General features: G+C 42.7%; 1 protein-coding gene across 1 annotated transcript; it reads left to right on the forward strand.

Annotated features, from left to right (window-relative positions):
- The first annotated feature begins 347 nt into the window (after positions 1–347).
- bcl2b (BCL2 apoptosis regulator b) lies at positions 348–27,443 on the forward strand. Its single transcript, XM_075483352.1, has 2 exons — positions 348–1,469; positions 24,886–27,443. The coding sequence occupies exons 1-2, from the start codon at positions 930–932 to the stop codon at positions 25,021–25,023; spliced, it is 678 nt and encodes a 225-aa protein (XP_075339467.1). The 5' UTR covers positions 348–929; the 3' UTR covers positions 25,024–27,443.
- Positions 27,444–27,979: the final 536 nt, after the last annotated feature.

Genomic DNA, 27,979 nt, shown 5'->3' on the forward strand with positions numbered 1-27,979 from the left:
CTGTTTGCTTCCCCGGAGTTGCTCTCACACCGCGCTTCGTCGTCAGAAAACACGGGATCTCGCACACTAGTACATACATTTTGTACTGCCAGGTTGGATTTCCATCCACAAGAGGGAGATTGGACCTCGTCAAAGATAATCCTGTTAGAGCTTTCCCTGCATGTGTGGGTGAGCTCTTGCCTGAAAGCTCTTATTCTTAAAACACGCAATAAATGGTGCATTGATTAAAGTAGTGACTACAGATGCTTTGGGCGCAGATCTTTCAGTTCACTAAAGGTCTCCGGGCGTAGATTTACTTGCGTAGGTGACGTCATGAATATATCACTAAGAGCGCGGCCCACTGGGCAGGGAGCTGCTGTCGATATGAGGAGCAATCGTGGAGGAGGACTCAGTCCGACCTTGTCTGGCTCGCAGTCCCGTGCTTGCTTGTGCGTAGCGCGCTGCTAGAATAGTTGGTCGTGTTCAAAGCCGCCTCGGGCGCGTACAGTTCAGGCTTTCATTCATATCTTTATTAGCAGCACGTCCACGTTTGCGGTGATGCGCAAAGAAACAGAGCAGCACTGCTCCAACCTCTTCCGCATATTGGATTTCTATGCAAAGAGACGGTCGCCAGGTTCCCTCCAAGGATTCAGGAAAGAAGACTGCTGCTGACACAGACCCAGTATTTTTCTGACTTCACAAAAAAAGAAAAAGGGGTTCCTTTTTTTTTTTGTGGTTTTTTTTTTGCAGTTTGGTCTAAAGGGGTTTTCAAACATTTACGAAGTATTTTTGCTCCATGTGTGGGATAGCTGCTCGTATTTCTGAGATCTCAACGTAACCTAGTTTTTTGGACGTGTCTGTGCCGCGCGTTCCAGGAGTGCACACTTTCGATCACAATGCATTTTATCTAGGGCGATCTCTGATCATACAAAGTGCCAAATTAAGCCGGAATGGCAAACGAGTGTAATCGCATTATTGTGGAAAAGTACATCTGTCATAAACTCTCCAAGCGGGGATACGCATGGGTGTTCCACGATGCCCGAGATGAAGATGCTCCTAATAACGGCTCTGTAGGTGACCACTCGCCCACTTTGGTCCGCCGGTGCCGAGATGAGAGCTCCGGGTCGGACAGCGAGAGCCCCCCCCACCTCTGCAGACGGCTCCCGCAGCTCGCCGCCATCCACAGAGTCCTGCGCGAGGCTGGGGACGAGCTTGAACGACTATACCAGCTGGACTTTACGGAGATGTCGCGGCAGCTGTATCTCACCTCCAACACGGCGAACAGGAGGTTCGCCGAGGTGATAGACGAACTATTCCGGGACGGGGTGAACTGGGGCCGGATTATTGCTTTCTTCGAGTTCGGGGGCACGGTGTGTGTCGAGTGCTCGACCAAGGAGGAGATGACGTCGCAGGTGGACAACATCGCGGAGTGGATGACTGAGTATTTAAATGGATCTCTTAACAGCTGGATACAAGATAACGGGGGATGGGTAGGTCTGGTTCCGTGTAGTTGAGCGCTTTGCGTTAAGTGTGCGCCTCTCTGGTAGAAATGCTTTGAATTAAAGGAGGGGGGGGGGGCTAAAACCAAACATTTAGCCTGCCTAAATGTTTGGTTGACATCAAATTAAGAATCCTGATTTGGCTTGTGGTGGCTCAATGTCGAAAGTACACGTGAAGTGGATCATTACTAAAATTCTTCTCAAGATGTGGCTGTGACGCAAGACAGCGCAAGCTGCCGAGGTGGGCGGGCGTCCATTTTTTTTTAGCTGCTCTGATTGGATGACCGCGTTGGCATTTAAACCAAATCCGACCAATCGAACCGCATTCTCTGTCACACCTCCCGACGCTTTGATATAAATCCCCGCCCTGTTCCACGCACAGCCAGTGGCAGAATCAGACAGACAGCTGTCAGGCAGGACAGAAAGTCTCCCACTGTAAGAAGCAGGGTGGAGTAATAATCGTTAAAAAGCAGGAGGTGGTGCATCATGCTTGAGAGTGTGCAGGACTCTTTCAGAATTCACCTGTATCTGAGGGGTTAAGCAGAAGAGTTCTACAGGCTGGGATTCTTTGTAGGAGAGAGGATGCCAGACACATGTCAGTGAACAGCTACTGGCTAGCTGTGTTCAGGCCTCTGGTTATGAGTGGACAGTTTTCAGCTGTCAGAGCCCCTTTCTTCACCACTAAAAGATGCATAAAGTATCTATGCGTTTTCCTGATTATATTTGCGCACACATTCGGGTAAAATATCTGACAGAGGCTGTCCCATGTTTAGCAAGAAATCCTTTGCTAACTCTCCAGGTTCTTTTGCACTAGAAGCACGCAGAATGATGATTAATAAGCCTTTAATTAGCACAGGTGTGTTTCACGGGAACATAACATTTATGTTGTGCATGGTTATCGTAGCTGGAAGGTATCACATTTGGAATTTGTCTGTGTGTATTTAGAGGGGAGGGAGGGGCATTAATGATTCATATCCAATGTTTCATCTCAAAGGATTGGAGCGTTTAACATTCCCCTTGAGTATGTGTTGCCCCTGGAGGTGGCAGGTTGTGCCACATATCAAAGGCAGGCAACAGAGGTGGGGGGGGGGCTTCCAGGAACACAGAGTGCTAATCTGCAGCCGCTGTGTTTAACATGCACTGTTCTGTTTGTGCGTCGAGGTTGGAACTCTCTTGTCTGCTTTTTCAGACCCATGCCTTGAAGCCTAAAGCACACTGGGCTGCACTGATGCCTGCACAAAGTCCCTGGAGCCTGTGGCCCACTGTACAATAATGTAGGTCATCACAGTCTGCTTTTTACAGCTGGGTAATGTCTATATCTCTGCATGGGCTGAAGAGAGACAGGGAGTCCACTCCTTTAATCCAAAACATTATTCAGGGATTATATGAAAGCATATGTCTGCCGTTTGGGTCAATTTGGTGGATTTACCCTTCCGGAGAATCAAAAATCTAATCCAGATTATTTTCAGATCAAAGTAGGCTTCAGCTTCCACATCTTTATTTGAATGGCTATCAGGTAGGCAGTTCCCTGAGATGTTTGAGTTATTACATGACCTTTAACAACTGAGACAGTATTGTCTCAGTTTGAGAAATCTGGCTTCTCCATTTTATTAACTTGCTGGCTGGATTTTGCAGTGTAATAAAAGTCACTGTATTATTCAGCATGGTAGGTTGTTTTTCTAAGCCTCCTGTGTTATATTTAAGAGTTTGCCGTGTGTGTACGGCCACTAAAATTTGGTGAGTTATTCATAGATAATGTTGCAAAATTTGTTAAGCAGATGTGCCCCCACTGGTGATCTCAGGTCAAAAAGCCAGACTTTTAGACTTCAGATGGGCGAATTCTGTCCAGAATAACAACAAAATGTCTTAAGACATCACTATTCTGTATTTCTATTTTCACGGCCCCACAAGCACACCATTACTAAATGCTGTTTTGCAACATAGAAGTCAAAGCACAGTTTTATTTTGTTTTAATTTAGTTTAATTCCTTCCAAAACTAAAAACACCACCAAATGAAACGACACTCCCAGAATAAAAGAAGGATGTGACCTCAGTGTCCTCGCCGTGTGGGCAGAACAATGGCTGCCACCGGTAGGAAATTATCTGGCATCCAGTCAGTTTTAATGAGAAAGCTTTGAGTGGGTTGAGATGAAGCAAATGTGCTTAAATCTAATCTGAAGTCAGGCTTTGGTGTGGGAGTCCATCCATTTGTTGGGACAACATGGTTGCGTGTAGATAATTTCTTCCACCATCTGCTAGGTGGCCGTTATATTTATGTTTCAGCTGTATTTTAAAATAGTTTACAGGTCGTCCAAACAATGAAGACGCTCAGTAAACATGGTTAAATGTTAATTTTAGACAGGTTGTACTTATGGTCACTTAGACTGTCCTTTGTGTTATTGTGGGCAAGAGGTGAGTGTTGTGTTTTCCAGCACTCTGAAAACATAGGTGGGGGCTAATCAACCTATTACTGACATTTTGACATGTGTGAGTGGTGTGGAAACGGCCTTCTATCAGTTCTCAGTCTCTGTTTCCTGTTGTTTTTGAGACAATTTGAGCCCAAAAAAAGAGTGCCCACTAATCATTGTTGAGTCTACACATCGTGGGTGAGTCAAATATACCTTAAGTTAAACAAAATCTGACCCTTAGACGTGACAAAGCGCTTACTGTATTTGAAGAACCCATCTGAGGTTGAAAATGCTCCCATTGTCCACTGATTACCTCCCACACCGGGGATGTGAAACAAGGTCCTTCCATTGTCCGCAACCTTCTGTTAAAAATTTGACCTTTGTGTTGCCAGAGATCGTCCTCCTCAGCTGAGTTCAGGCTGCAGCCTCACCCACACATGGTGCACCTGTTTATTTACAGGCACTGGCAGTAAATACTGAGTGATTGAACAAAGCACAAAGCAGACAGCATCCGAGTTCTGAAATTACATGCTTGACCTGAGATGTTTGACTGGCTGCGGGGGCAGCACAGAGCAAAATGCCAAAATGTCCTTCCAGAGAAAAACAGCAGTTTCACAACTGACAGTTAACACAGAAAAGCTCCAAATCAGAAAAACTTGATTGGACCCCAAAGAAAAATTGCTCAATGCCGACGTTGAGAAATGAATTTCCTTCTAATCATCGGTGTTATCTTTGGTCATCCGCAAAAAAATGGCAATGTTTTTTGGTCCAGTTTTTGTACAGTCATGTGAAAAAAGAAAGTATACGCCCTTTAAATTCTATGCTTTACATGTCAGGGCATAATAAAAAAAAAATGTGTACCCATACAAGGTCGTAAGTCAGGTAATTTCAAACAAAGATGAACAACAAGTGATGATATATTACAATGTGTAATTATTTAAAAAGAAGCTAATCCAAAATGTAGAAGCAGTGTGAGAGAAACTAAGTATACCCCGCTGTTTACATCCCTGTAGAGTCACCACTTTAAGTAATTGTTTTCCGCATGATGTTATCCTTCCTTACGTGGTTTTGGAGAAGTCTTGGCCCACCCCAACAAACCGAAGCACTGTTGACTGGTGCAGCTGATTGAGGTTGGAAGGCATTTGTCAATGCACGGCTCTCTTAAAGTCCCACCGCACAGTTTCAATCAGGTGGAGGTCTGGGCTTTGCCTTGGTCATTGTTGCAGTGTTTGGAATCATTGTCCTGTTATATGACCCAACTTCAGCCAATCTTAAATTGTCAGACAGATAGCCTCACATTTGATTTGAGTTCATAATCAGCTCAATGACTGCCAGGTGTCCAGGTCCTGTGACTGTAAAACAGGCCCATATCATCATCTCTCCACCACCATGCTTGACAGTTGACCCAAACATCTTCACTTTGGTCTTATCGGACATTGTTCCAGAAGTCTTGTGGTTTGTTTAGATGCAACCGTGTTCCATTTGGATGGAAGTGGCTTTATCCATTTAAATTTAAGATCTGGTAAGCACTGAGTCATTTTTTTATTATGTCCTGTATGTAAAAGCTCAGAATTGAATGTTTATACCTTCTTACTTTTCTTAAAATACTTATTTTTCATAATAGCCTACAATGATAGTTTTAACTTTGAGATGTATAATGATACAATTGTTATTTTTCTGGTTAACAAAGGATGAATTAGAAAGATTTTGGTATCAGTTTGGAGCACGAGCAGGTCAACGAGCACTTCTGTGTTGGATGAAGTTTCACGACAGTTGACTCAGCATGATTGAAATATTTGTGGTTTTTTAGTGACTTGCCTATTATTTGAAGGCTTGCTGTTTAATCTGGTGCACCCATCCCCTGCCGAGAGATTTAAAGTCATTTTTGATTAAAGACTGTTCATAGTCATCATTATCATGAAGCCACATAAGCAGTTTTTTCCCCTAAAACTAGTGAACACTTAAACAACATGTCCATCTGCTTTGGGTGTTCTTAGTATTTTGTACAAAACACAGAGATCAGGTGTCTGAGGAATGCTGCTATCCAGGTGGCCTATTTCTCTTTTTTCTTTTTGTGTGTGTGTGCGTGTGTGTGTGTGTGTGTGTGTGTGTGTGTGTGTGTGTGTGTGTGTGTGTGTGTGTGTGCGTGCATGTAAGGAGAATACAATATAAGGCTGGGTTGGGTCCATCCTGTGGGGGATTCCCTGAGCACAGTCTCTTTGCTGGTGGGTGGGATTCATGTTGCCATGGAATAGTGCGCACCTTGTTGATACTATCTGGTACAGTGAGGAAAATAGTTCATCTCCATACAGGTGACGTGCCGGGAGAGTAGAGACAAAACCCAAACAAAGGAGACACATGCAGACATAAAAAGAAGAGAAAAAGAACATCTTTCACGAGATATCACATACTTGAAATTGGCATCTCCCAGCAGCAAATTGTCTTCTTAACATGAGTCCATTTCAATCAGGGGTGCATTCTGGAAAAGTTTAAGGCTGTTCTGCCTCCGCTTTGAACTTTTTTTTTTTTAATTAATTAAAAGGAGTCTGTATTGATCATGAAAGGAATGCTACATCTGAGGAATCGTGTTTTACAGTGTGCTGAGCTTTGTAAGTCATGACTGATCCATCTGTTCTAAGCTACAAATCTTCTTTCTTCACCCCGGTGCTGTCACAATCAGTTTATTAGTCTGGTCTGAGTGTGGGATGAACACAGCTTGCTTGTTTCCTGCATTCAGGCAGAGAAATAAGTGATCATTCATGCAAATTGCAATTAGGGTTATTTTCCCCTCCGACCATCAAACAGTGATGCAGTTTCACTGCTGGAGAAGCAAAAAGCCAAGGCTGGTCTGGAAATTCTGACAACAGTTTTATCTCTTGATGTGGACTCTCAGCTCTGTAATGGAGACTGTACACCACAAAAGATCTTAATGTGAGGGAGAGAGGGAGCCAAGATTTTCCCCATGCTGTACCCCCTTTGCTGCGCAGGCCTCAGCACTCACCATCTGCCACTGTGTTTACACCCATCAATTCGGCAACTGTAATCTCAGAAACATTTCCTACAGAGGAAGGCTGCTCTTAGCTTTAACGCCCTCACAGTCGGACGGGAGTATTTTCTTCCGGTAGCTTGCCTGTAGAAAACTGAGATGCTTAAAGACTTTAGATCCAAATGTTGCATTTTTGTGGACTGAACACTTACTAAAGCAGATTTATCCTTGACCTGACCCCCAAAAGGTATGAAGTTAAAAACAACATATTTATTTGATATCCTATTCATTAAGACTACATTCTATTTCAAACCCTTACATCTTTTTTTTTTCAAAGAAAGAAAGGAAAAGAGTCCAGTATAGCAGCTCGTAGCAGTTATTGTAGCAGTTTAGGGTCTGCTTATTTATTTGTTCAGTTCTTGCTCTTGGTTCATATTATGTGACAATTCCTTTGTGAGATAAACAAATATTTCAGATTGTGTTATGGCAAACTTCCCTTGCTATAAGGGAAGTTATAGCAAAACATTCCCTGTGCTGTTGGCTGCTGCAAAAGCCCAGCGCATGATCCACCCCCGTGCTCCACAGTTAAAGAGGTGTTCTTTATGTAAAAATTCCTCACCCTATTTCCTCCAAAAATACTTTTTGCTCATCATAGCAAGGACTGGTTTCCTTCTAATTTGCATATTTCTGATTTTTGGTTTTACTATGAGGAGGATGCAGAAAAAGGTTCTACTTTTATGACGACGAACAACATATTTGCGCAGTTGTGGCTGGAAAAGAGAATAGATGCACTATTGACTCCAGAGTCACTTCAGAGTCTTCTGCAGGAAGATTTTTATTCCAAACGACCCAATGAGCAGTTCTCTTGGAAATGTTTCTTGATCTCACAGACCTCAACTTGACTTCCACCGTTCCTGTTACCTACTATTTCTTAATAACATTACAAACTGAGGACACCTGAAAAACAGTTTGCTATCTTCTAATAGACTTCCTGACAATGACTGTAACAAGTCATAGCCCTAAAAAGCTCATTAAGATTTTTCGACCGTGGTCAAACTGATCTAAGAGGTCTTGTGGCGCCTAAACTTCTTATCGAAAAGCTTAAGATTGTTAAACACAACGTCTGATTTTTAATATCTTGCTGTCAGTCTTATATACTTATATGGAAGATGATATGAACACAGAATAACAGACAAACAAGATGTGTCTCTAAAACTAGATTAGGACTTTGATTGTGTTGTTGACTGGAACAAAATGTCAGATATGCAGTGTGAATTCTTCAAATCAGTCTTAAAAGACTTTCCATCTTTACCTTTCCACACGTGCAGAGCATTTCATGATGAACGTGGAGCCTCTGCTGTGTATGAACAACAGTCAAACGTCAAGATTAGCACACAAAAAGCTGTTTTGTCACAGTTGCATTGATATTGGGTGTGCTGCTTTCCACGACCTCGCCCCCCCGAGACCCTCCACCCCGTCCTGTGTGCTTATTTATGGGCCTTCTCAGGAGGGCTGCAGGAATGTCTGCTGGGGAACAGTGACTGTAAATAAATAATGGAAACGACCTGGGTTTTTCTTTCCTGAGTGGCCGGTGAAGGGTGTGGGCCATTTTTGTTCTTTAGTCAGATAATCCTGTCAGCGGAGCATGCTTCACCCAGGGACACGTGCTGATGCAAGCGCTTTTTGTTTATTTGGAATCTTGCAAAATTCCCCTTGTGTTTGACTTGTGTGTTCACATGAACCTGCACAGTGATATGGTGTGTGAATGTATGCGTATGATTCTATTTCCTTTTCTAATCTTTGCTAAAAGAAAAGTGATCACCTAAACCTGCTGTTTTTCAGTTTTATGTGGGACACGTGCTTTAGCTGTTTGAAAGCCCCCCTATCCCACTCAGAGCACATAGTGATAAATAATAAATGGAACGAAGAAACTCAGACACTAAATGTATCTCCCTCCTTTAGAACCCAACCACCTTTAAACATATACATTTACACACATACACATGTACCTTCCCGACACTAATGACACACTAATACCAGGAGTCGTGACTCTCTGTGTCAGGTGACAGTAGAGATCCCTAAAAAATGCAGAGACATGTGAGAGGCTTCTAAATATAGAAGAGTTACCATCAGTGTGACTGTGTGGTCCTTTAATTGTCATGTTGCACATAAATCTCTGTCCAGTTTGCTTCTGTTCTATCTGTCTGCAGGGAAAAAATGTTCCAATGAGCCATTTGAGATTGCAGATAAAAGAGTTTTCCACCTTTCCTGTCATGGTGGGAGCTCGATAATGAGGAACCTACTGAGAAGCTAGTTGACTTTGCCACGAGGCACGCTCGTGTGCTGAAAAGAATATCAATATAGGGCAAGGTTAAATGGTTCCTGCCTTTGTCTGATTACTGTTTTTATTTTTGGGGCAAAGCACCAAAGAGGTTTTAATAGATATTTGATATCTTCCATTCATGTCTACAGCAACAGTGTCCACTGCCATTTGAAATGCAGCTTCAGATGTCTTGTCATTTACAAAGAGAGAGCCTGTTGCATTGGTTACCCCGTGTCATTCTTAAAGGTTCAGATCACAAAACCAAGTCATATGACCATGTTTATGACGGACTATTTCCACCGAAAGAATTCCAAACTCAGAGATTTAAAGATAGTCGAGGAGGCGATCCAACTACTTGCCCCCAACAAGTATTTTTTTTGGCATATGACATAATCGTCCTCATTCACCTCTTTTGTATCAGGATTGTGCCAGGAGATTATGAAGAAGTAGTTATCCATCGCTGGTATTTCATTCAATGTTGAAGTGAACTTTGGAAATGTCACTTCATGGAAACTACTCATCAGGTTGGTTTATATTAACGAGGTTGGAGTAAATAAACCAGGCTGCGTAGCATTGTCAATTGTATATGCTAAGTTGCGCATGGCTTTGACAGAAACTTGGAGAAAAAAACCCACAAACAAAACCAGCTGCCTAATGATATATAGGTGAGAAGAATTTTGAGAGAAAAATTGAGTAGGGTCATCAAGAATTCTTTTGAATTGGGAATGTCCTTTTCATACTTTCTGTGAGTTTTGGCCATGTTTATTGTGCAAAGGAAACAGTTGATTGCTAATGTGATCAAATATATTTGGTTCTTCAGAAGTCATTAGCATTATGGCTCTGACATGTTACTGCAGCCGCTCTGCGTTGGTATCTTGCGTAGCCTCACAAATGCACGTCTGTCTGTTACAACGTGTTCGTGCCGCTGGCTGGGGTAGCAATCTGAGATGTAGGCTTCTCTTCCTTTTGTTTGTGCTGTTGTTGGTTCTTTAGCTTTGCCCTACTGTGGTAAAGACATAAATCATAGTTGACAAAACTCTGCTTTGTGGTGGAGTCGAACGGAAGTGTTAATATGAATAAAGGTTGTCCTGTGCAGTTGGGGTCTGAGCGTTTTGCCCATAATTCTGCAGTATTTATTGTTTTTACACTTTTTTGTGTTTGTGTTGAAATTTCTTGCTTTTCCCTTTCTGGCTCAAGCTAACTTTAAACCAGTCAACATTCAATCTACACGTAGTGTCACCTGTGAGGGCTAAGCCCTGGTAGCTGTTTGGAGGATTGCACTCAAATCCATTTGCATTGGTTACATTCCCAAAATCCTTCCACTATTTCGGGTGCTTTACCATCAATCCTCAAGTTGGTACTCCTCCATCTATGCGCCATAAATCCTTTTTGTAAAAGGCAAAAAACTGAATGTCAACGTCTCACATTCCACATAGCCATTTTACACAGAAATGTTGATTATTGCTAGCCTGGCTGACGCGTCCACAATCTCGATGAGATGGTGGTCTGGGAACTAGGTGTGCATTTTCTCGTATTTGAGGCGTGGTTTACGAATGCCTAGAGCCGTTTATTGGGCACTACGAATGTCTATCAAATGACGTCAGGTATTTCCCATGCTGCTTTGCGCGCGATTCATAGCCAATTGTATCACTTATACCAGATGACGACAGAAATTCGACGAGGAAGAAGAAAAAAATGGAAAATAAAAGTAAACTTGCGCTCTAAGCTACTTAAATTGACAACAAAGTAGGCCTATATGCTATATTCTACATGAATTTTTATGTTGTAGAGTTGTGAATTTATTTTAATAATGGAGAAATTGAGCAGCCTTGCTTTGTTGTCTACAGTAGTAGCTCAACCCTCATCTTACTTTGAAGCTCCCAGAAGTGACGTCGACGTAGCTTTAGCAGCAGAAAAGCTATCAGGCTTGTGTTGATGATAATAATAAACTCCTGGACTATGTACAAACTTCCAAATGCATCGTTTTGTGAGTACAGACCATATTTGTACTACTGTAGAAGTTTGGTTTCATGACATGTGATTTTAGTGTGGTAATTTTGGAGATACTGCCAGGGTCCGTTAGCGCTTGTACTAAGCTATTCGGGATAACTCAGTAACTCAGCTGATGTTCAGCCAAGATCGGAAAAACTTCGGGTGGGCTACTTGGCTGGATGTCACGGTTCAAATGACCCTAGGGTGAATCTACTCCGAAACACTTTCTAAGGCTGCATTGAACGGTAACGTTGTGTCCGCTGTCATGTTGAATTAACACTCTACAAGCTTCGGTGTAGCGCATAGACGTCGTCATCGTCTTGCTGCCGCCGCCCCCCCCCCCGTTCTGTGATTGGTTCCCAAACTCTGGCAAAAATAAGGGCGGTGGTTTCCAGGCTGACTTTGCAGTGAGAATGAAATCGAGCGCAAAGCAGCATGGGAATTCCCAGGCTAGATTATTGCAGCTTTAAAACAAAACTGGAACTATCTGCAGGGCTATGTGCAAATTGACATTTTCTTCTGTTTTATTTGAATGAACTGACCATTTAACATTTTTAGACACACACACACACACTCACACACACACAGTCAGACAAACACAGAAGCGGATGTACTAGTGCAAATCAATTATTTGCTGTCCACAAAATAGCTGTGTACACACTCACGTGCGTATGCACATGCACACAAGCAGCGTGTACACACAGAAGCGGATGTGGTGGTGTGAATCAATAATGCTGTGTTGTCACAGGGTGACATGTGAGCCATGGCAGGGAGCAGATGGCCCCGGGGTACCTAGCTTCCTGTTAGTCGTGCCATTCGGCCTTAGTGCACGCACACACACACACACACACACACACACACACAGACAGACACAGACACACACATGTCCACTGGGATTTCCCAGTGCAACTATCCATTGCAGTGGCCATTAACAAACAGTATGCCATTATCGGCTCCTCTCTGTACATGCTCCCGACTCTGAAAACTACAACATCCAGCTGATGGTAAATAGATTTCCCTTCCTCATCCACGGAGGTCTGGAGTAAATAATTCTCTGCTCCTGCTTCCCAATGAGATTTTTGGCAGGAGAGCAAATAGCCCACAGGAAATCGGATCTGTTTCACTCAACACTGAGTGAGGTCAGCCGTTACTCAAATATCACTTTGACTATATTGTATTGATTGAGCGTTTCCGATGGTTTGTGGATATCTCTGCGCAAAGACTCAATTAACACAGCCAACCAGTGGCTGTAAGTGTCAGACTGCATATGCAGGTCATTCACAAATATTCATTCTGTAGTCAAAACTGTCTCTGTGGAGCGACCTTGATGAGATATTTTTTGATGCTCTCAAGCCTCGTGAAGCTCACACAGCACCTGCTGGCAGTCACCTTTGATGGCAGCTGATTAGGTTTGAAGTGCAGGGAAAGCTGAAAGGCCCCTGATGCTTGCTGGATAAAAGCTTTGCCAAGGGACCCTCGTTCTGCCGCTGTGTATTGTTTCAGTGCGGTGTGCACCGATCTTAATATCCCGAACTTTTGATGTCCCCTTAAACATACAGTCACACCTTATCAGCATGCCGCAGCACTCACATGTTTGTTTCCCCTGATGTTTCCAGAGTATAGCAGCTACATGCTGCTTCTGACATCTTTCCTACAGGCGTAAACATGATATTGCCATGGTTTTATAGTAATAATAACTTTACTGAATCTACTCTAAAAGAGGTGCCTTTAATTGGTTGCTGGGCTGTCATTTCACCTTAAAGAATGGCAGCTACTTCAAAGAAAACGTTGACTTGAACACAGAAGAACTGACAGGGATTCCTTTTCTTCTTTTTTGTGTAATTTATTTGACAAAACAGTGATGACCTACACTTGCATCCAAAGATGTGTCATCTAACGATGCAGTCATCCTATGACGCATGTCAGGGCAGTTTTTTTTCTTCTTTATAATGCCAGGATTCAGTTATGTCAGGCGCCATTTTGCTTTATTGGGGGATTTTTAACTCCTGTCTAGACGAGGCTTGTGTCTGCAAATCTAACCACCAGAACTTCATAAACCCCACAAATTAGCCTATAAAGTGCTTCATTTATCTCCCACATTTTATGTCACACTGTGGTAAAAAGATTTGGAAGGAAAATGAATCCAATAAGTATGTTTCTTCTTTATTATAATCAGCAGTATTATCAGTATACTGATTTAAAAAGCAGACTTTTGACTATCACTGTGCCACATTATCAACCAGCTACTTTATGCAAACTCGTTTTCTGATACCTCAGTCTGCTGCAACAAGCACTCAGATCCTCTGACCTTCAGGACATCCAGATTTGAATTAGAATGAGTCCGCATTCCTCCACATCAGGAAGGACGGGGGCAAAAATGTTTCTGGATGAAATGACTGTACTTCAGACAATGTCTTTGATCAGGAGGTGCAGCTAACAAGGCTGTGGAGGTGGAGGATGAGAGACGAAAAGGCAACACGCAATAAGAAGAGGCTTATAAAGTCATAAAAAAAAGCAATCCTGTCCATACTGCTGTGTGTGCTGCAAGCCAGGTGGAGACTGATGGGATACTTCTACAGTAAAGTTTGGATGGTCAGCAGAGAAGATCAGGCCACCAGGGTTGGAAGAGAAAAGCAGAATGAAGCTAAGAGAGCTTTTGCTTTTGATTTAATTTGCATTCATGCTGTTAAGTGGAAAGTGCGAGATTTCTAAAGCAAACTGGGATTTAAGTTGCTTGTTAAAGTCATCTGACTCAACAATCATCTGATTCTCAGCTGATCCATCTGCTGACTTGAAAGCAGTACTTGTGAAACATCCACATGGGCATTACAGTGCACAAAACAAAAATAAATAACTACATTCCATACATTGCTAGCCTAATACAGTAAAAGTACATTTTTCCTGCATGACTTAATGTTCCTGTTATTATGGTACAGCAGTATCAAGGCTGCTCGGCAGTTGCTGAATCCCTTACATTTTTCATGGATTATTCTAACAAAAAACTCTCCTCTGTTTAAAAACCGACTCTTGCCTTCTTGGTTTTCTGCACATTTCCCAACAGACATTCGCTGTCACAGCAAACATACTTATTATCATTCATCAGGCAGCCTGTGCTTGTTTCCATTTGGTCCTTAGTGGCAAGGACAGGGAAGGTCACACAGCTCCTAGAGCGCCAACCTGCTCCAAACAATCAGTTTTTAAATTTTTTAGAAAGGCACAACATAGCTCACTACAAGTCACACTGAGCTCAAACCAAAGAGAGGGGTAGAAGTAATGTGCACTTCTGCTCTAAGCTGCTGGATTAGGCTTAAATTACATCTATTTTTCTGAAACGGATTCAACCATAGTGATTTTATTACATAACGCAAAGGTATCTTGTAGCTGAGCTTCCTGCTTGTTATCTTAAGGCTTATTCCTTCTTGTATCAGGCCTCTCAGACGAACACAGTGCTGTTGTTTGTCTCCACACATCAATACATTCCTCTCATTCCTCTCCCCCAGCCTGGATGAAAATCAGCTGGCTGCCTGAAGGGAGGTCAATGAACTTTCCAGCGTATTCCCAGCCTGAGAAGGAAAAGAGGGGCTCATTCCGAGGATGACTGCTTTTTGAGGAGCTGCAAATCAGAGTAGATATAGGCTGTGGTTGTATGCATGGATTGCTCAACCAGAAGTCAAATTGTATAGGAGTAATTATTACTCCCCTCCCCCCTTTCAAAATGATCTCATGCTGCATGCCAGTTAGCGAAGTTTTGTCATGCATTTTGAAACTTCAGTCCTCAGACTGTGGGAAAGCTGCTTTTCTTCCCATATTGAGCTTTGCTTTGTCTTCACACTTGATGTCCATTTTTAATCCCCCTGTGCATACAGAAGACAGCAGTGAGGGGAGTGTTCAGATCTAACACTAAAGTAACACCACACCGCTGTATAAATGCTTTGCTGCGAGTGGAAAATCTTCATTCACAACCCAATTCAAAGAAAGATTTAACAAAATGAATCAAGATAGATTAGCTATTTTTTCCTCTATTTTTATTGCTTTGTCATAGATTTTCTCACCGTGTTATCATTAATTGGTGATGTTTACATTAACAGAGAAAGATAAGGGGCATTAAGTAGAGACAGCCCACTTACTTTCCATCACTGACACTAGATGCCTTCTCTGTGACTTTGTGGAAAATGTTCTTTGCAGTCTGGCTTCTTTTCTCTCCACTTCAAAGGTGTTCCAGAGGGAGCTGTACCTCAAACAGCTGATTGTTTTCACTGACATTATCGGACATCTGAGATCCTGGAACCTGCCATCACTAGCAGCATGTCCTGTCCCAGACTGTGGCCTCTCTCATTAACATGGGTACACGGAGTACACAGCAAAACCTGAAACCGTGTACTCTAATCACGTAAACCGCTCCAATATCTTGTTGCCAAAACCGACAAGCTTTCATTTAGCGACTGACTTTACAAGATGTCTCCTGTATGAAATAGGAGACAATGAGAGTCTAGCTTTGATGTTCTGATACTTTCTGCTCTGCTGACATGCTTAATTCTCTATTAGATGAGGTTACACTTGACTTGTTTGGCAGGGCTTCCTAAATAACAGGGGGAACTTGGGAGTTCATCAAAGAGAAAATCACAACATTGCCCTTTTTTATGTACGGAAATTTAGCTTTTTCTTAGACTCGGGGCTAAGTTTCTTAATGTTTCCAAACAAATACAAATCTCTTAGTTACAGTATCTAACCAACTGCTAACTTTCCCCTGCTGCTCCCCCTCCCTTTCTCCATGGTATTAGTATGACTACATGTTTGGCTTGCCTCAAGTCTTTTCCTAGTTACGCACACAGACTCTGATCTAACCATACTTGGCCCTACCACAGAGAAGCTATAGTCTTAAAACCAGACAGTGATGTCATTCCTGCAGCGTCTGGCACAGGAAGTGACTTCACACTAACTAGCCTGTCGAGGTCCTTTACAAAGACTTCACTGCCTGACTGAAAAGCCCCTTTCTCAACATTAGGATTGCGTAATCCCTAACCATAACACATCAGCGCTATGAAAAAAAAAGGAAGCAAAACACAGCACAAAACAACCACAGTGATAGTAAGCTGAATATGTAATTTCAACCAAATGGCAACACAGGGGCCTGTTCAATCGCAAGGCCGTTCTGCAGATGGTGTTCCCACACATCTCAGTCATTACTCCATATACAGTAGCTGTTTGGCTCCCATCCGTCAGTCTATTTTTGGGTCTGCCTGTCGAGATGTGGCTGTGTGGTCTTAAGGTCTTAAGGGGTCAGTGGATCTGACTTTTGAAGCAGCGTGCCGCCTCGTCACAGGAAATGAGCCTCTCCTTTGGACTGTGTTTGTTACAGGAGAAGCAGCAGGCCGCATGAGAATATGCTGGTTCCCACGGTCTCTATCGGCGGTCTGATAGAGACTATCTGAGCCAATCAAGCAAAGCAGATCAGCTGCCGGGGCTCTCATGCTCTCTTGATGTCCCAAAATAAGAAGTGCTCTGCTTCCTGAATGCCAGAATCCAAGGCTGATAGAGCAGGTGAAAAGTAAAACTTTTACCTCAGTATATAATCATTAACTTTTTATTTTCCATTGAGTGCTTATGCGTGTTTTAAATTCCACTTTCACTTACAAGGAGGCTCTTTATACAAGTGCCCCTTCACATTCCTGAGGGCAAAATGTGAACAAAACAACCAAGGATGAAGAATTTCCTGAAACGTTTCAGGAAAAGCACAATAATTTGTTGGCATTTACTCATACAGTAGTCTTACATACACTTTTGAGGCCATAAACATGTCACTGGAGCAGCCAGTGTACCCTGCAGTGCATCCTTGGAGAGAATATGGTGGTCTCAGTCATTCAAGTGGCTGGCATCCTGTCTGATCTGGAAAGCCACCAGGTTTAATGCACTCCGAGTGCACCAGCCTCAACACATGTGGATGATGACTCAGCTGCCCTTTTCCACTCTCTCTCTGCTCCTGCACGTCATCTGTGGCCTTTTAAATGGACCGAACAGCAGAGACGACCGTTGTTTTATTAGATTGGGAAGCCCTGAACCAGGAGCTCAGATGAAGCCTCTTGATATTTATAGCCGCACAGCAGTTGTGCTGCTTGTGTGCGGCGAGACTCGGTCACTTCCTCCTCTGTGGTGGGGCGGATGGGCTTGGTGCAGACATCCTCATAGGAGGCAGACATCTCCTTTTAGCTGCATTGTATCAGTTTGATGGTGCCATTGTGCCTGGGTTTGGTGATTGTGAAGGACGTGGGATCAACTGCTCAGGTTGAAACAGACAGTAGCTGAGCTGTGAGGGGTTATTGTGAGGGGAAAGGGATTGCCTCTCTGGAACTTGCCCTTTACTTTGATGTGTCTTTGCTCTAGAGATGACTGATCCTGTATGATACAGTCTGATCTTCAATAAAGTGGGCAGATAAGCAAGGAGTAGCAGCAGGAGAGCAAGTGAGAGGGGAGCCAGCACAGTCTACAGTATGCTCATGCACTTGTTTCAACTCCTCAGAGCCGGCAAGGTTATTCAGTCCTTCATTTCATATTGTCTCAGGGCTGCTTGGTGTAAATCAGTTAGCTCAACAGGAATGCACAAAAATTTCATAACTACCGAATCCACGTTAATACATTAGAAATATTTGCCATTTTCAAATATGTATCATTTGTTTCCTGCGGCTATACAAATTGAACTGTCTATCTCCAGTTTTAATGGGATAAAAACCAGGTTCACCGTGACATTATACAGCTCTAGAGAAAGCCGAGTCTCGTGTGTAAAGTTACGGTCCTGGTTTATTTGGCAAGTTTAGACAATGAATAATGGAGACAATAAAAAAGCACAGAGTGTCATGAAGAGTCTGGGTGATTTACTGGCGATCATGTTTCATGTTCCAGTAGTGGAGGCTGACTCCCACGGGACAGCTAGCTGTTTTGTAAACACACAAATGCTGCCACTGCTGCTGCTGACGCAGATTTGAATATTTATGAACCTTTAGGGTTGCATCCAACGTCAAAATAGCTTCTCCTTTTACTCTTGAATATAATGACTGTTGAAAGTATGAAACCTGAGTTTGCAGTGAAACTCAAGTGGAAGCAAAGTAATGAGGATCACCATTCCCTTTGTTTTCTCGTCGTGATGTCTTTTTATCAGGCTATAATCATTTTATTCTCTTTATTGTTAGATTTAAAGGGATGTACATGCCTGAGTTGGATATGTACAACACTTTACATTTTGGAAGGATGTGAAGGGTCAATGGACGTCTTTAATCTCAATATTTAGTGCAGCCATGACTAAAACGAATACAACAATGTTCCCTAAATTTGGAGGAGCTGCAGAGAGCTGAAACCTTTAGGAGTCAGTTCTGTAACATCACTGACTGGTTTGTATCGTACTGTTATTTTCAACCTGGTGTCATGGCTTCCCGTGAACAAAATGAAAATCATGTTACTCGTGCAGACAAACCAAATTGTGCATTTTCTTGCTTTCTAAGTAATGTTTTTGCAGGTGGGGCAGAACCAGAAAGATTTCTAACTTGGAGCGTGTATTATTTATTGTAAGGCAAGCAATCATTTTTGACTAACCAGGTTTTTAATGCCTAACCAAATCCAAACATGAAGTAAAAACAAATGTAATGTGTAAGAAAAAACATATCTATTACAATTACTGATGTGGAAACAAAACAAACTCCGGATGGTGGTCCATGCTGCCTCTTTGCCTCTTGAACTAATGAGCCCTCTATGTGATGTTCTTCATGTCCATGTACAAAGAAAAAAGGAAAAAATTGTGTCCATTATAGTCAGTCAGTTGATATTTCATGACAGTTTCATAAATTTGTAATAGAATCTGGAGCTTATTTAATTTCTAACTGGCAGATTTTCTTCTACTGAAAACAAAAAATGTCCCTAACACCCACTGTATAGGAAAACAAATTCCCAAGTGTCTGTTATCCGAACAGTTTAAGGTTGTTCATTTTGGCCTCACAGTTGTGAAGCTGTTGTATAGTGAATTTGGGCATGTATTACGAGTTAGAAATAAACTTTGGCCTTGAGGGAGGAATTATTGCTCCATGAAATTGTTCCTATTTTGAGCATACATCCCAGAATTACTTGTTTTTCTTGACCAAGACTCCAAAACCAGAAAATGTTCATTTCAGTTTTAGTATGCTAGCTAAAACAAGCGGCTAATTTTAGTGGCTTGTTATTTTCTGTATGGATATGAGAGGGAGCAACAAAAATGTCAAGCCTTCGCTCCTACAAATTTGCTTTGATAACTGTCTCGGGGATCTAGTTATTATAATATATCAATTTTGATATACTAAATCAAGAGGATTATTGAATTCTAGCCTGATTCGAATGAAATTTTGTGTACAGCAGACATGTACAGCTCCCCACTGCAGTTTGTCCCCATTTGCTTGTATGGGCATTGTTTCCAAGGATTGCAGGATTGTCACAGGTCAGTGAAGGGCTCAGTGTCCGCATCTTCAAGCTGTTTGCTCCTGCTGACACAGGGGGATTCACTGGGTAATGAATGTTGCGACAAACTCCTCCGTCATCTAATTTTTTTGCTGGGGCCAGTTGATGGATGACTCTCCAGGGACCTGATTGAATCTGACCTTCTTTTTTTTTTTTGTCACTGACCTGTCACCTCTTACGTCTGGGGATTTTTTTATTTTTTTCAATCTGCACATGCATTCATGCATAAACCAGCAACAAGAGAAAGAGAGATATGAACATATATCTTGATCAAAGCAGATCAATTACAAGGACGCTAATGCTTCCCTTGCAATTTTTGCATCTCCTTTTACTCCCCCTTGGCTCCTAAAATGGGAGTTTTGTTTGACTTTAATTAGCTGTGGAGAAGTCTGCAAGAAGCTCATTAAAAAAATCAAAGAGGGGCAGCAGAAGAAGCATGTGCATTATTGTCAGAGTGCTTCTATGTGAATATTTTGGAAATAAACCGAGAAGGGTGGGGAGAGGGTTGGTGCAGAGGTGAATATAGCAGCAAAGCCACAACAGGCACTTTAATTACAATTTGAACTTTAACCCACATCCCTTTCTCTCAGTCTCAGTCTGCCCACAGAAACGTCCCAAAACAGAGATGACTGCCTGATCATTTTTGCTGTTTTTGGCAAAGCGCGGCTGACGGTTTTTAACAGAGCTGGCCAAGCACACAACATGACTCATTATCTTCCATACAAGCTGCAGCACTCCATCATTCCCAAAAGCATGGGGGATGCCCAAAGGAACTGGCAAATGTTTGGCATTTCCTGTTGTCTGTGAGATAGTATTCAGCCACGCGAGGAAGACAACAGTGCAAAATCTCTTTGTGTCCACGGGAAAGACACCACCAAGCAAAACCCAAAGGTGTAAATCATGTGAAAAACAAATCAGAGGTTGAGGACGGGCTCTGTCCCGCTGGTGGGAAAAGCAAATTGTGTGTAAGGCTTCCAGTCTGGGTAACCATGACACTCAGGCAGTCAGGCACTCAGTCAGCTGCCAACCCATGGCTGAGTATGGGATCCCGTCAAGTCCTCACTGTTCACTCTGTATGTATCTCTCTGAGGGAGTCTTTGTGTGAGGTACAAAAAAAAAAAGAAAGGGGAATTTGTGAACCTTGTGAGGCCTTTTCCCCTTGGCCTCTTGGTCTCTGTTGGCTGGCTGTGACCTTTTAAAAGCCATTGATCCAAAAAATGAATATAGTGGATAACTGCAGGCAGGACTTTATATCCCAGATGTACACCTGCTGCTGACAGCAGATGGCTTTACTACAGGGTAGAGATGAGCTTTTGTGGGACATAAATCCTTGTTTTGAATGCAGATGTTTTGTCTGTGTCTTTCCTCTGTGCACTCTTTTCCAGCTGCTTGTCATTAATTTCTTCAAAAACTCACCTTAACACACAGTCAGTCAGTGCAGTGGGACATAAAGGAACAGAGGAGACAGAAATGAAAAATAGAAAGGGCCTTGTTTTTTTCTCTCTCTACTCACATGTTTATAGCAACACTGCTTGCTAACATGTGGGTGAAAAAGTTCCAGGAGCTGAAGTGGAGCATGCCTCAGTCTCATGATATCCACCTGACATCCCCTCCTCCCTCCTCCTCTGTCTCTGGTTCCTAACTCTCCCCTGAGTCAGTCTGGAGTTATTACCATTCATGCCCTTGTGGGATTCTTTTCAACATCCATCACAGCTCTTGTGAACCTCTTCCCGTAATTGGGCTTCTTTTGTTTCAGACTTAAATAGACAATAATCTATAACGACTGTCTGGGGCAAATCAAGGACACACATCATGAGTTTGCCATTTTGTCGAGCCTTGTTGGCGGTCAGTCACATGCAGTTGCTGTTGATTTGAATTGTAGCCTCAGCAAACTGTTATTTTTAAGGAGTAGGTGGGAAAAAATGGAATACTGTCTTCTACTCAGTTGGAAGTTTGATAGAAAAGCTCGTCCTTTTATTCCTTGAATTCTAGGGTAAAGAAGGTGGCAACACTCAAAGAAAGAGCTTCTTAAAAGAACTAAAACATTAAGCTGCTTTCCATTCCTTGCGCATCGCAACTGAGATGGTGTTGTCAGTTTGTCCCCACTTTGATTCAGTCTGAAGTATCTTAAAAACTATTAAAATTCGTGACTGCTACAAAAGTTCTGCATAAAACATGGACATAGCCTCCAGGTTTGAAAAGTGAAACCAATGTCTCAGTGCTTCACTCCGCAGTCTTCCTAATGGCCAGCAGAGCTTCAGAGCAAGTCCTCTGGCATATAAACCAAGCTTGATGTTGTAGCATATATTATATTGTACAGTCTATATAAGGCTACTGTGGTAGGAATGACCTACTCCTTTTCACCGAAGAGCTGAGGAATCCTCTGACTGAAGACGCTCATTCGTTGAATCTCTACAATATGGAGAGGGTGTGCAATGTTGTCCATTATGTTTAGTAACTTTGCAACATTCTTCTTTGTACAATCAGCTCCAGGGGCTTCAGAGGAGTCCCACAAAGAGAGACAGCCTCCTTTATTAGTTTGTTCAGGTTTCAAAACAGCAGACTACGAACCAAAGGGATGACTTCCCAGTGGTTATGTCCGCTTCTTTCTATGCAGTCTGTAGGACAGCTATATGCTTTGTTCGATGGGAACAAGGATTTTCTTATCCTCAAGCAGAAAAACTGTTAACACGAGTTAGAGAGGTAGCCAAGTTTTTTATCTTTCCTTTTTTCTTAAAATGACATATAATTCAGAATTTTCACTGAAACTGTACATCACATGGTACCTCGCGGTTCCTCATGGTACATGGCAGTTCCTATACTCTGAAGTTTGTTGACATCTGCTGAATGGAGAGTGATGCTTTTTTGCAAGTAAAAACTTACAGTGCACACGGTGAGCCTTCACATCGTAGCATTCCCATCGTGTATGTGCTAGCATGCTGATGTTAGCATGTAGCTCAAAGCACATCTTTGTCTGAACACAGTCCCGTAAAGCTGCCATGGCCCTGGATAATTAAAAAACGCTCAGCTGCAACAAAGACGGTGTGGTTAAAGACGTTGCTGGCTGATTTAAGAGCACAGTGTGTTTTGACACCAGAGGGCCTAAACTTGGAAGAATCTGCTGATCTTTCCTCCCCTGTGTAACCAGCCCCCAGCCTCAGGAATGCAACAGGACGGGAAGGGAAACAGGAAATGCTTTTGTCTCCCCGCAGCACTTCAGTCTCCTTTTTTTTTTTTTTAAGTCATGTATGGACTTTTCTTTAATAAGTAACTGTTTTAAAAACGTGACACTTGTGGATGAGAGTCTAATGAATCAGTTCTGTTTCTGCTGGATCAAGGTCAAGTAAAACATGCATTCTAGAACATTAACATTGAGCTTAATTAATGTAAGGAAACTGAATTAAACCCAGACAGATTTAAATAGAATGCTAATAGATTCCCATGAGAACTGGCACAGTAATGTTGTAATGAATCAAACCTAACAATTTCCTATTGTTCACAGATAGGTCAAATTACAGCCAAGAACTGAGACGTCAAAGCGGCTCAATTGAACGGCTTCACAACGCAGTGACTAATGTGGTGAGCCTTAGGACAAAAGAAAAAATAGTCAATGGAGGCAGTTTGTATTTCCCAAATTAAACCTCTCTGAAATGCACCCCATTGTACTTTGGTTGAAGATAATCTACTTGTGAATGTGTGTGTGTGAGGGACAGCGGAGAGCTTAGTGCCATTACTTCCTGTCCAGCTGTTCCTGCTGTCACCGCTTATGAGCAGATGTCTGTCTTTCCTCATCTCACACACACAACCTCGGCATTTGCTCCACAAATTGCTCATCGTGTACACACTCTCAATTCCTCTTTAAAACCCTCTGATTAACATTAATATATTTAGGCATGAGCACTCACCCACTTCCTAAAGAGAAAAAAAAACCTCTCCCCAAAATCTTCTGCGAATGGGCTTTTCTGTGATTCCCATGTTTGATTGAGGTGAAGTGTGTTTCTAAGTGTCTGAGGTTGTGCGTAGGAGGGTGTGAGCGCTGATGAACAGTGGTGGATCTGTTAGTGGCATGGGTGTAAAAACGCTATTTTCAACCATATTTGGTGGCAGCTGAGGGATTTACATCATAACGCACCATTTCACGCAAACTAGGAAGAAATATCTCACCAGGTTTTATTTTCTGCCTCTGAGATTTCAGCTTTGTCCAAGGGGAGGCAAGATATCTTTATTGTTCTTCTTCATATGCTCAAGAGCAACCACGGCGTTGTTGCCGTTAATTTTTTTCAAATGAAGCCGTCAACTCCCCATATCATTACAAATGGAGTTTTAGTCACACCCATAATAAGCGGACAGAACCAGGTCAAATAAAATCTAAACCAGAAGAGATTTTCAAAGTATGAACTGAAAGAGGTCAAATGTTTTGCCTTTCCTTCAGTGTTTTACGTCTCTTTTGAGAATGTTAAGTGTGCAGTGTCAACCAATGTCCACACCAAAGAAAGTTATTTTGTCCGACAATTTTGGTGTGTTATTTTTGAACTTGGGTTAGAATTTCCCAGTTCCCAACTGGAAAATGCAGTCCAAATGCCCTGCAAAGAAGTATTTTTGACTTGGAAAGTCTGAGGAACCCTTTCCAGCCCCTTAACTAGAACACGGTCAACTAGGACGTGACGTCATTCCCAGCTACGAGTTCTAACTTCCGAAAAAATCTGTCCCTGAATTGCCCGAAACACCGCTCCTGTAGCCCAACATTTACTTCTGTATCTGATCTACATCGCCACGAAACACATTGACATGATTACCTCGTGGCTAGTTTGTTGCCTGTATAGCCAGGCCTCAGATATCCTTTTCCTCTTTTCCCTCAATCTCCGATGTGTTAATGTTCATTCCTTACCACAACCATGTAGTTCATTTTGAGTCAGTCCCACTGTGCTGCTGCAGAAAATATAGCACCAAATGTCAGTCCAAAAAATCCCTGACAAATGCATATTTTCTCCTGCCTGTGTTGCATTTGGAAAAAAACTGCTTTCCTCAGCTAATTGCGGGAAATTGCTGAGCTTTTTAAAAAAAAATGGAATGTATATATTAGTGGCTATATATCAAAGGCGTATGACTGCATTATTGGAACAAGTAGGATGCCAGCCTTATCCAACATGCAAGAGGTCATTGCTTTGGTGAAAATGAACTTCGGCATACCAATTAACAGCCTGTCTCCCCTTTCTCTCTCAGGATGCATTCGTGGAGCTGTATGACAGACAGAGGGACTCCATCTTCAGCTGCTACTGGCCCTCCATCAAGACCGCCTTCGGTCTGGCTGCGCTCGGGGCGGCCAGCCTCACCATCGGAGCGTACCTTACGCAAAAGTGAACAAGCTCTGTTCTCTAACAGCTTAACTTTATTTCTCAGCAGCTTCCTCCCTTTTCCTTGTATCTCTTCTTTTTTTTTTCTTCCTCTCGCCTTTTTAAAGATGCCCCTGACCCCTCAGAGACACCCTTCAGAGCAAACCTGCCTCTCTTCAAAGCCCTTCTCAGAAATCTCCTTCCCTCCTGCCCCCTCATTTCAAAACAGACACAAATGAAAACAGCAGAGAGAACCAGAGGCACAGCCCAAAGAGTGAAGGATGTCTGGAAAAGATGCATCTGAGATGTAATCACACTAAGCTGAGTACAACTGAGGAGAAACAAGGAATGCATGTCTTTTTTTCTGCCTGCTTCTGTACTAGTTATAGCATGAATGTTGAGTGTTAGTGTAGACGTTGCATGTGTGGGACCTCTGTTTGGAGGACTTGATGGCGGGCGGGGGTGTGAAGATGATTGCGATGGAGAGGAAACGGCTGCAGCCCCACCCCTGCTTGTTAGGGTGAAGGACCCCGTTTGAACTGTAGACTCCAGTTACCTCCCTACAGCCGTCCTTCAAAGCACTTCCGCCACAGAACAGATGCTCAGAATGTATAATGGAAACAGCTCACTACAACCAGCGCAGCGTGTGTCTACTGTTTTCACTCCTCAGACAGCTCCGGTGAACTCTGAACACATTGCACCATTGTACTCTCCTGGCCTGTAATGGAGGACTGGACGACTGAGCACAGCTCAGCTTTCTTCTGCAGAGTTTTTAAAGCTCCTGGAGTTTTATGTTGGTTTAGATTTTTCTGGCATGCCAAACCAAGTGGGGAGGTTTGTGTATGTGTGTGTGTGTGTGTGTGTGTTTTTTTTTTAAGGAGTAGAAACAGAAACCTTCAGGATATGTTGTTGAATATCCTGAGAGAAATGTGGAGCGCAGCAAACAGAGAGGATGAGGTAAATACTAGGCCTCTGCAATATAACTGGACAATTTTAAGAGCGCATTCCTCACGCTGTGTAATATGAGGGAGACCACCCCTCTGCTGAATTACACCCCAGTAAAAACTCAAACAATCTCGGCTTTTACTGTTAGCACAAAAAAACACTGAGAGCTATCGGTTCTGTCGCAGCTTCTCTCCTCCTCGCCGAGTCCATTCGTGGTCCGATTGTTTTGGCTCGCCCAGGTCTCAGAGCCCACCCTGTCAACATGTGTCCTCCAGTTGCTTCATTCTCATAGTGACTCAATAGAGAATCCACCCTGACACAGACAGCTGTGGACGTGGACTGAGAAAACCTTGCGTGGCCACACATGACTGAGTGGTTAGCCCGGCGGCAGCGTTTCAGTTCAGTCCTGTGTCCTGGAACCTGAGCTGTCCCTTCTCTCCAGTCTGCAAATGCGTCCAACCATTGATTTGTTTCTTTCACCCTGTTTTATTGATGTTTGTCTTGTGTTACAGTCTGATGGAAAATTTGGAAAAGCAAAAACAGGCTCCAAAACATTTTGTTGTTGTACGGTTCTCTGCAAGTTGGTTTAAGGAGAGGTGTTTCTTTTATTTCTGTCTTTAAAACTGCTTTGTTGCATGGATGAAAGATTACTGTCTTCACACAATAGATATTCTCAATGTGTACCTGTATTTATAACAGAACAGACAAGAAGAGAGGAAATTACAACAAAGACGCTGCATTTTTCTATTTATTATGAGGTACCAGATCACAGATTTTTAACAAAACTTTCACGAAAGATCAGTCACTTTTTTTCCCCTCTTCTATTGAATCACACTGTAACTACATTATTTCCTGGCTGCTATCGTAACAAAGTTTAGAAATTAATTTCTTTGTCGTTAATATTGGCTTGAGGCTGCTATAATGTCAATTTAACTTTAACTCACAGCTTAAACTGCCACGACTTCACCCTTTAGATCTAGAGCTGGAAACCAAAGTAAACTCGTATTAATCTTTGATTCTAATGTAGCTTAATGAGAACACACGGAGGGTTTGTGTAGTGTAACTATATCAGCTTAACCTTTTTCAGCGTTGTGCTCAGATGGTAACTCAGTGCTTTTCTGTAAAATATCAACCTGCCAGACCTAAACCTTGTCTCAGTTGTCATTAGAAAACCACAAGGTTATCATTACAACAGCTCACAATGTGTGATATTTCCAATGACGTGTGTGTGTGTGTGTGTGTGAGTGCGCGTGTGTGTGCGTGAAAGTGATTCATGTGCAGGAATAGGAACCGCTTAACAGCAATATACTGTAATTTTTATAATCTCTGTGCATATATGAATGTAGCACTGTTGTTGCTGTACTGTTTTACGTCTATACTCGCAAACCTGTAGCACTTAAAAAAAAGAAAAAAAAGTGAATTGTGTTTCTGTTGTTTACTGCTATATCCACAATAAGCTAGCGGGATCATATTGTTCCTAATAAACCAGATTTCTCCAGCAGACGCAGTCCAAGTTCATGTTGTGTCTGCCTCTTGTTGTGCGTTATTGATCCTCAGCCTCGTCTCTGAGCTCGTCAGCGAGTCGGAAAGAGAATAAGAGATGCTGAGGTGATATGTATCAACTGTGCTCTTTGATTATCTGTTATCTATCACAGCTCTGTGAGTCTGACGTTCTCAACGCGACAGACTCCTCATGAAGGGCCTGTGCAGAAGGAGCAGCCGCACCCCGTCAAACATCAAAGATGTCCCCAAACGCTGCTCTTGTCAGCCTCCCTCCTCAGCTCCAAATAAGAGTGCAAAAAAAACCAAATGCCCCGCGGCCAGGTTTTGTATACCCCCTGCCTCTTGCTCTGATCACACTTGTCTTCAAAGGCTGCGGCCCTCTCGCTGCTCAGTGGAATTTGTGCAAATCATGATGCAGTAAAACTAATGTTGAAGGAGTCGAGTGGGTGCAAGAAAATGAGGAGCGAGGAGTGAAATAAAGGCGGTGAGGGTGGTGTGTACAGATATATCCCCGAGGACACCAACAGCGGAGGAAA

This window comes from Odontesthes bonariensis, chromosome 14 (genome assembly GCF_027942865.1).
Source record: "Odontesthes bonariensis isolate fOdoBon6 chromosome 14, fOdoBon6.hap1, whole genome shotgun sequence".
In the NCBI taxonomy this organism is placed as follows: domain Eukaryota; kingdom Metazoa; phylum Chordata; class Actinopteri; order Atheriniformes; family Atherinopsidae; genus Odontesthes; species Odontesthes bonariensis.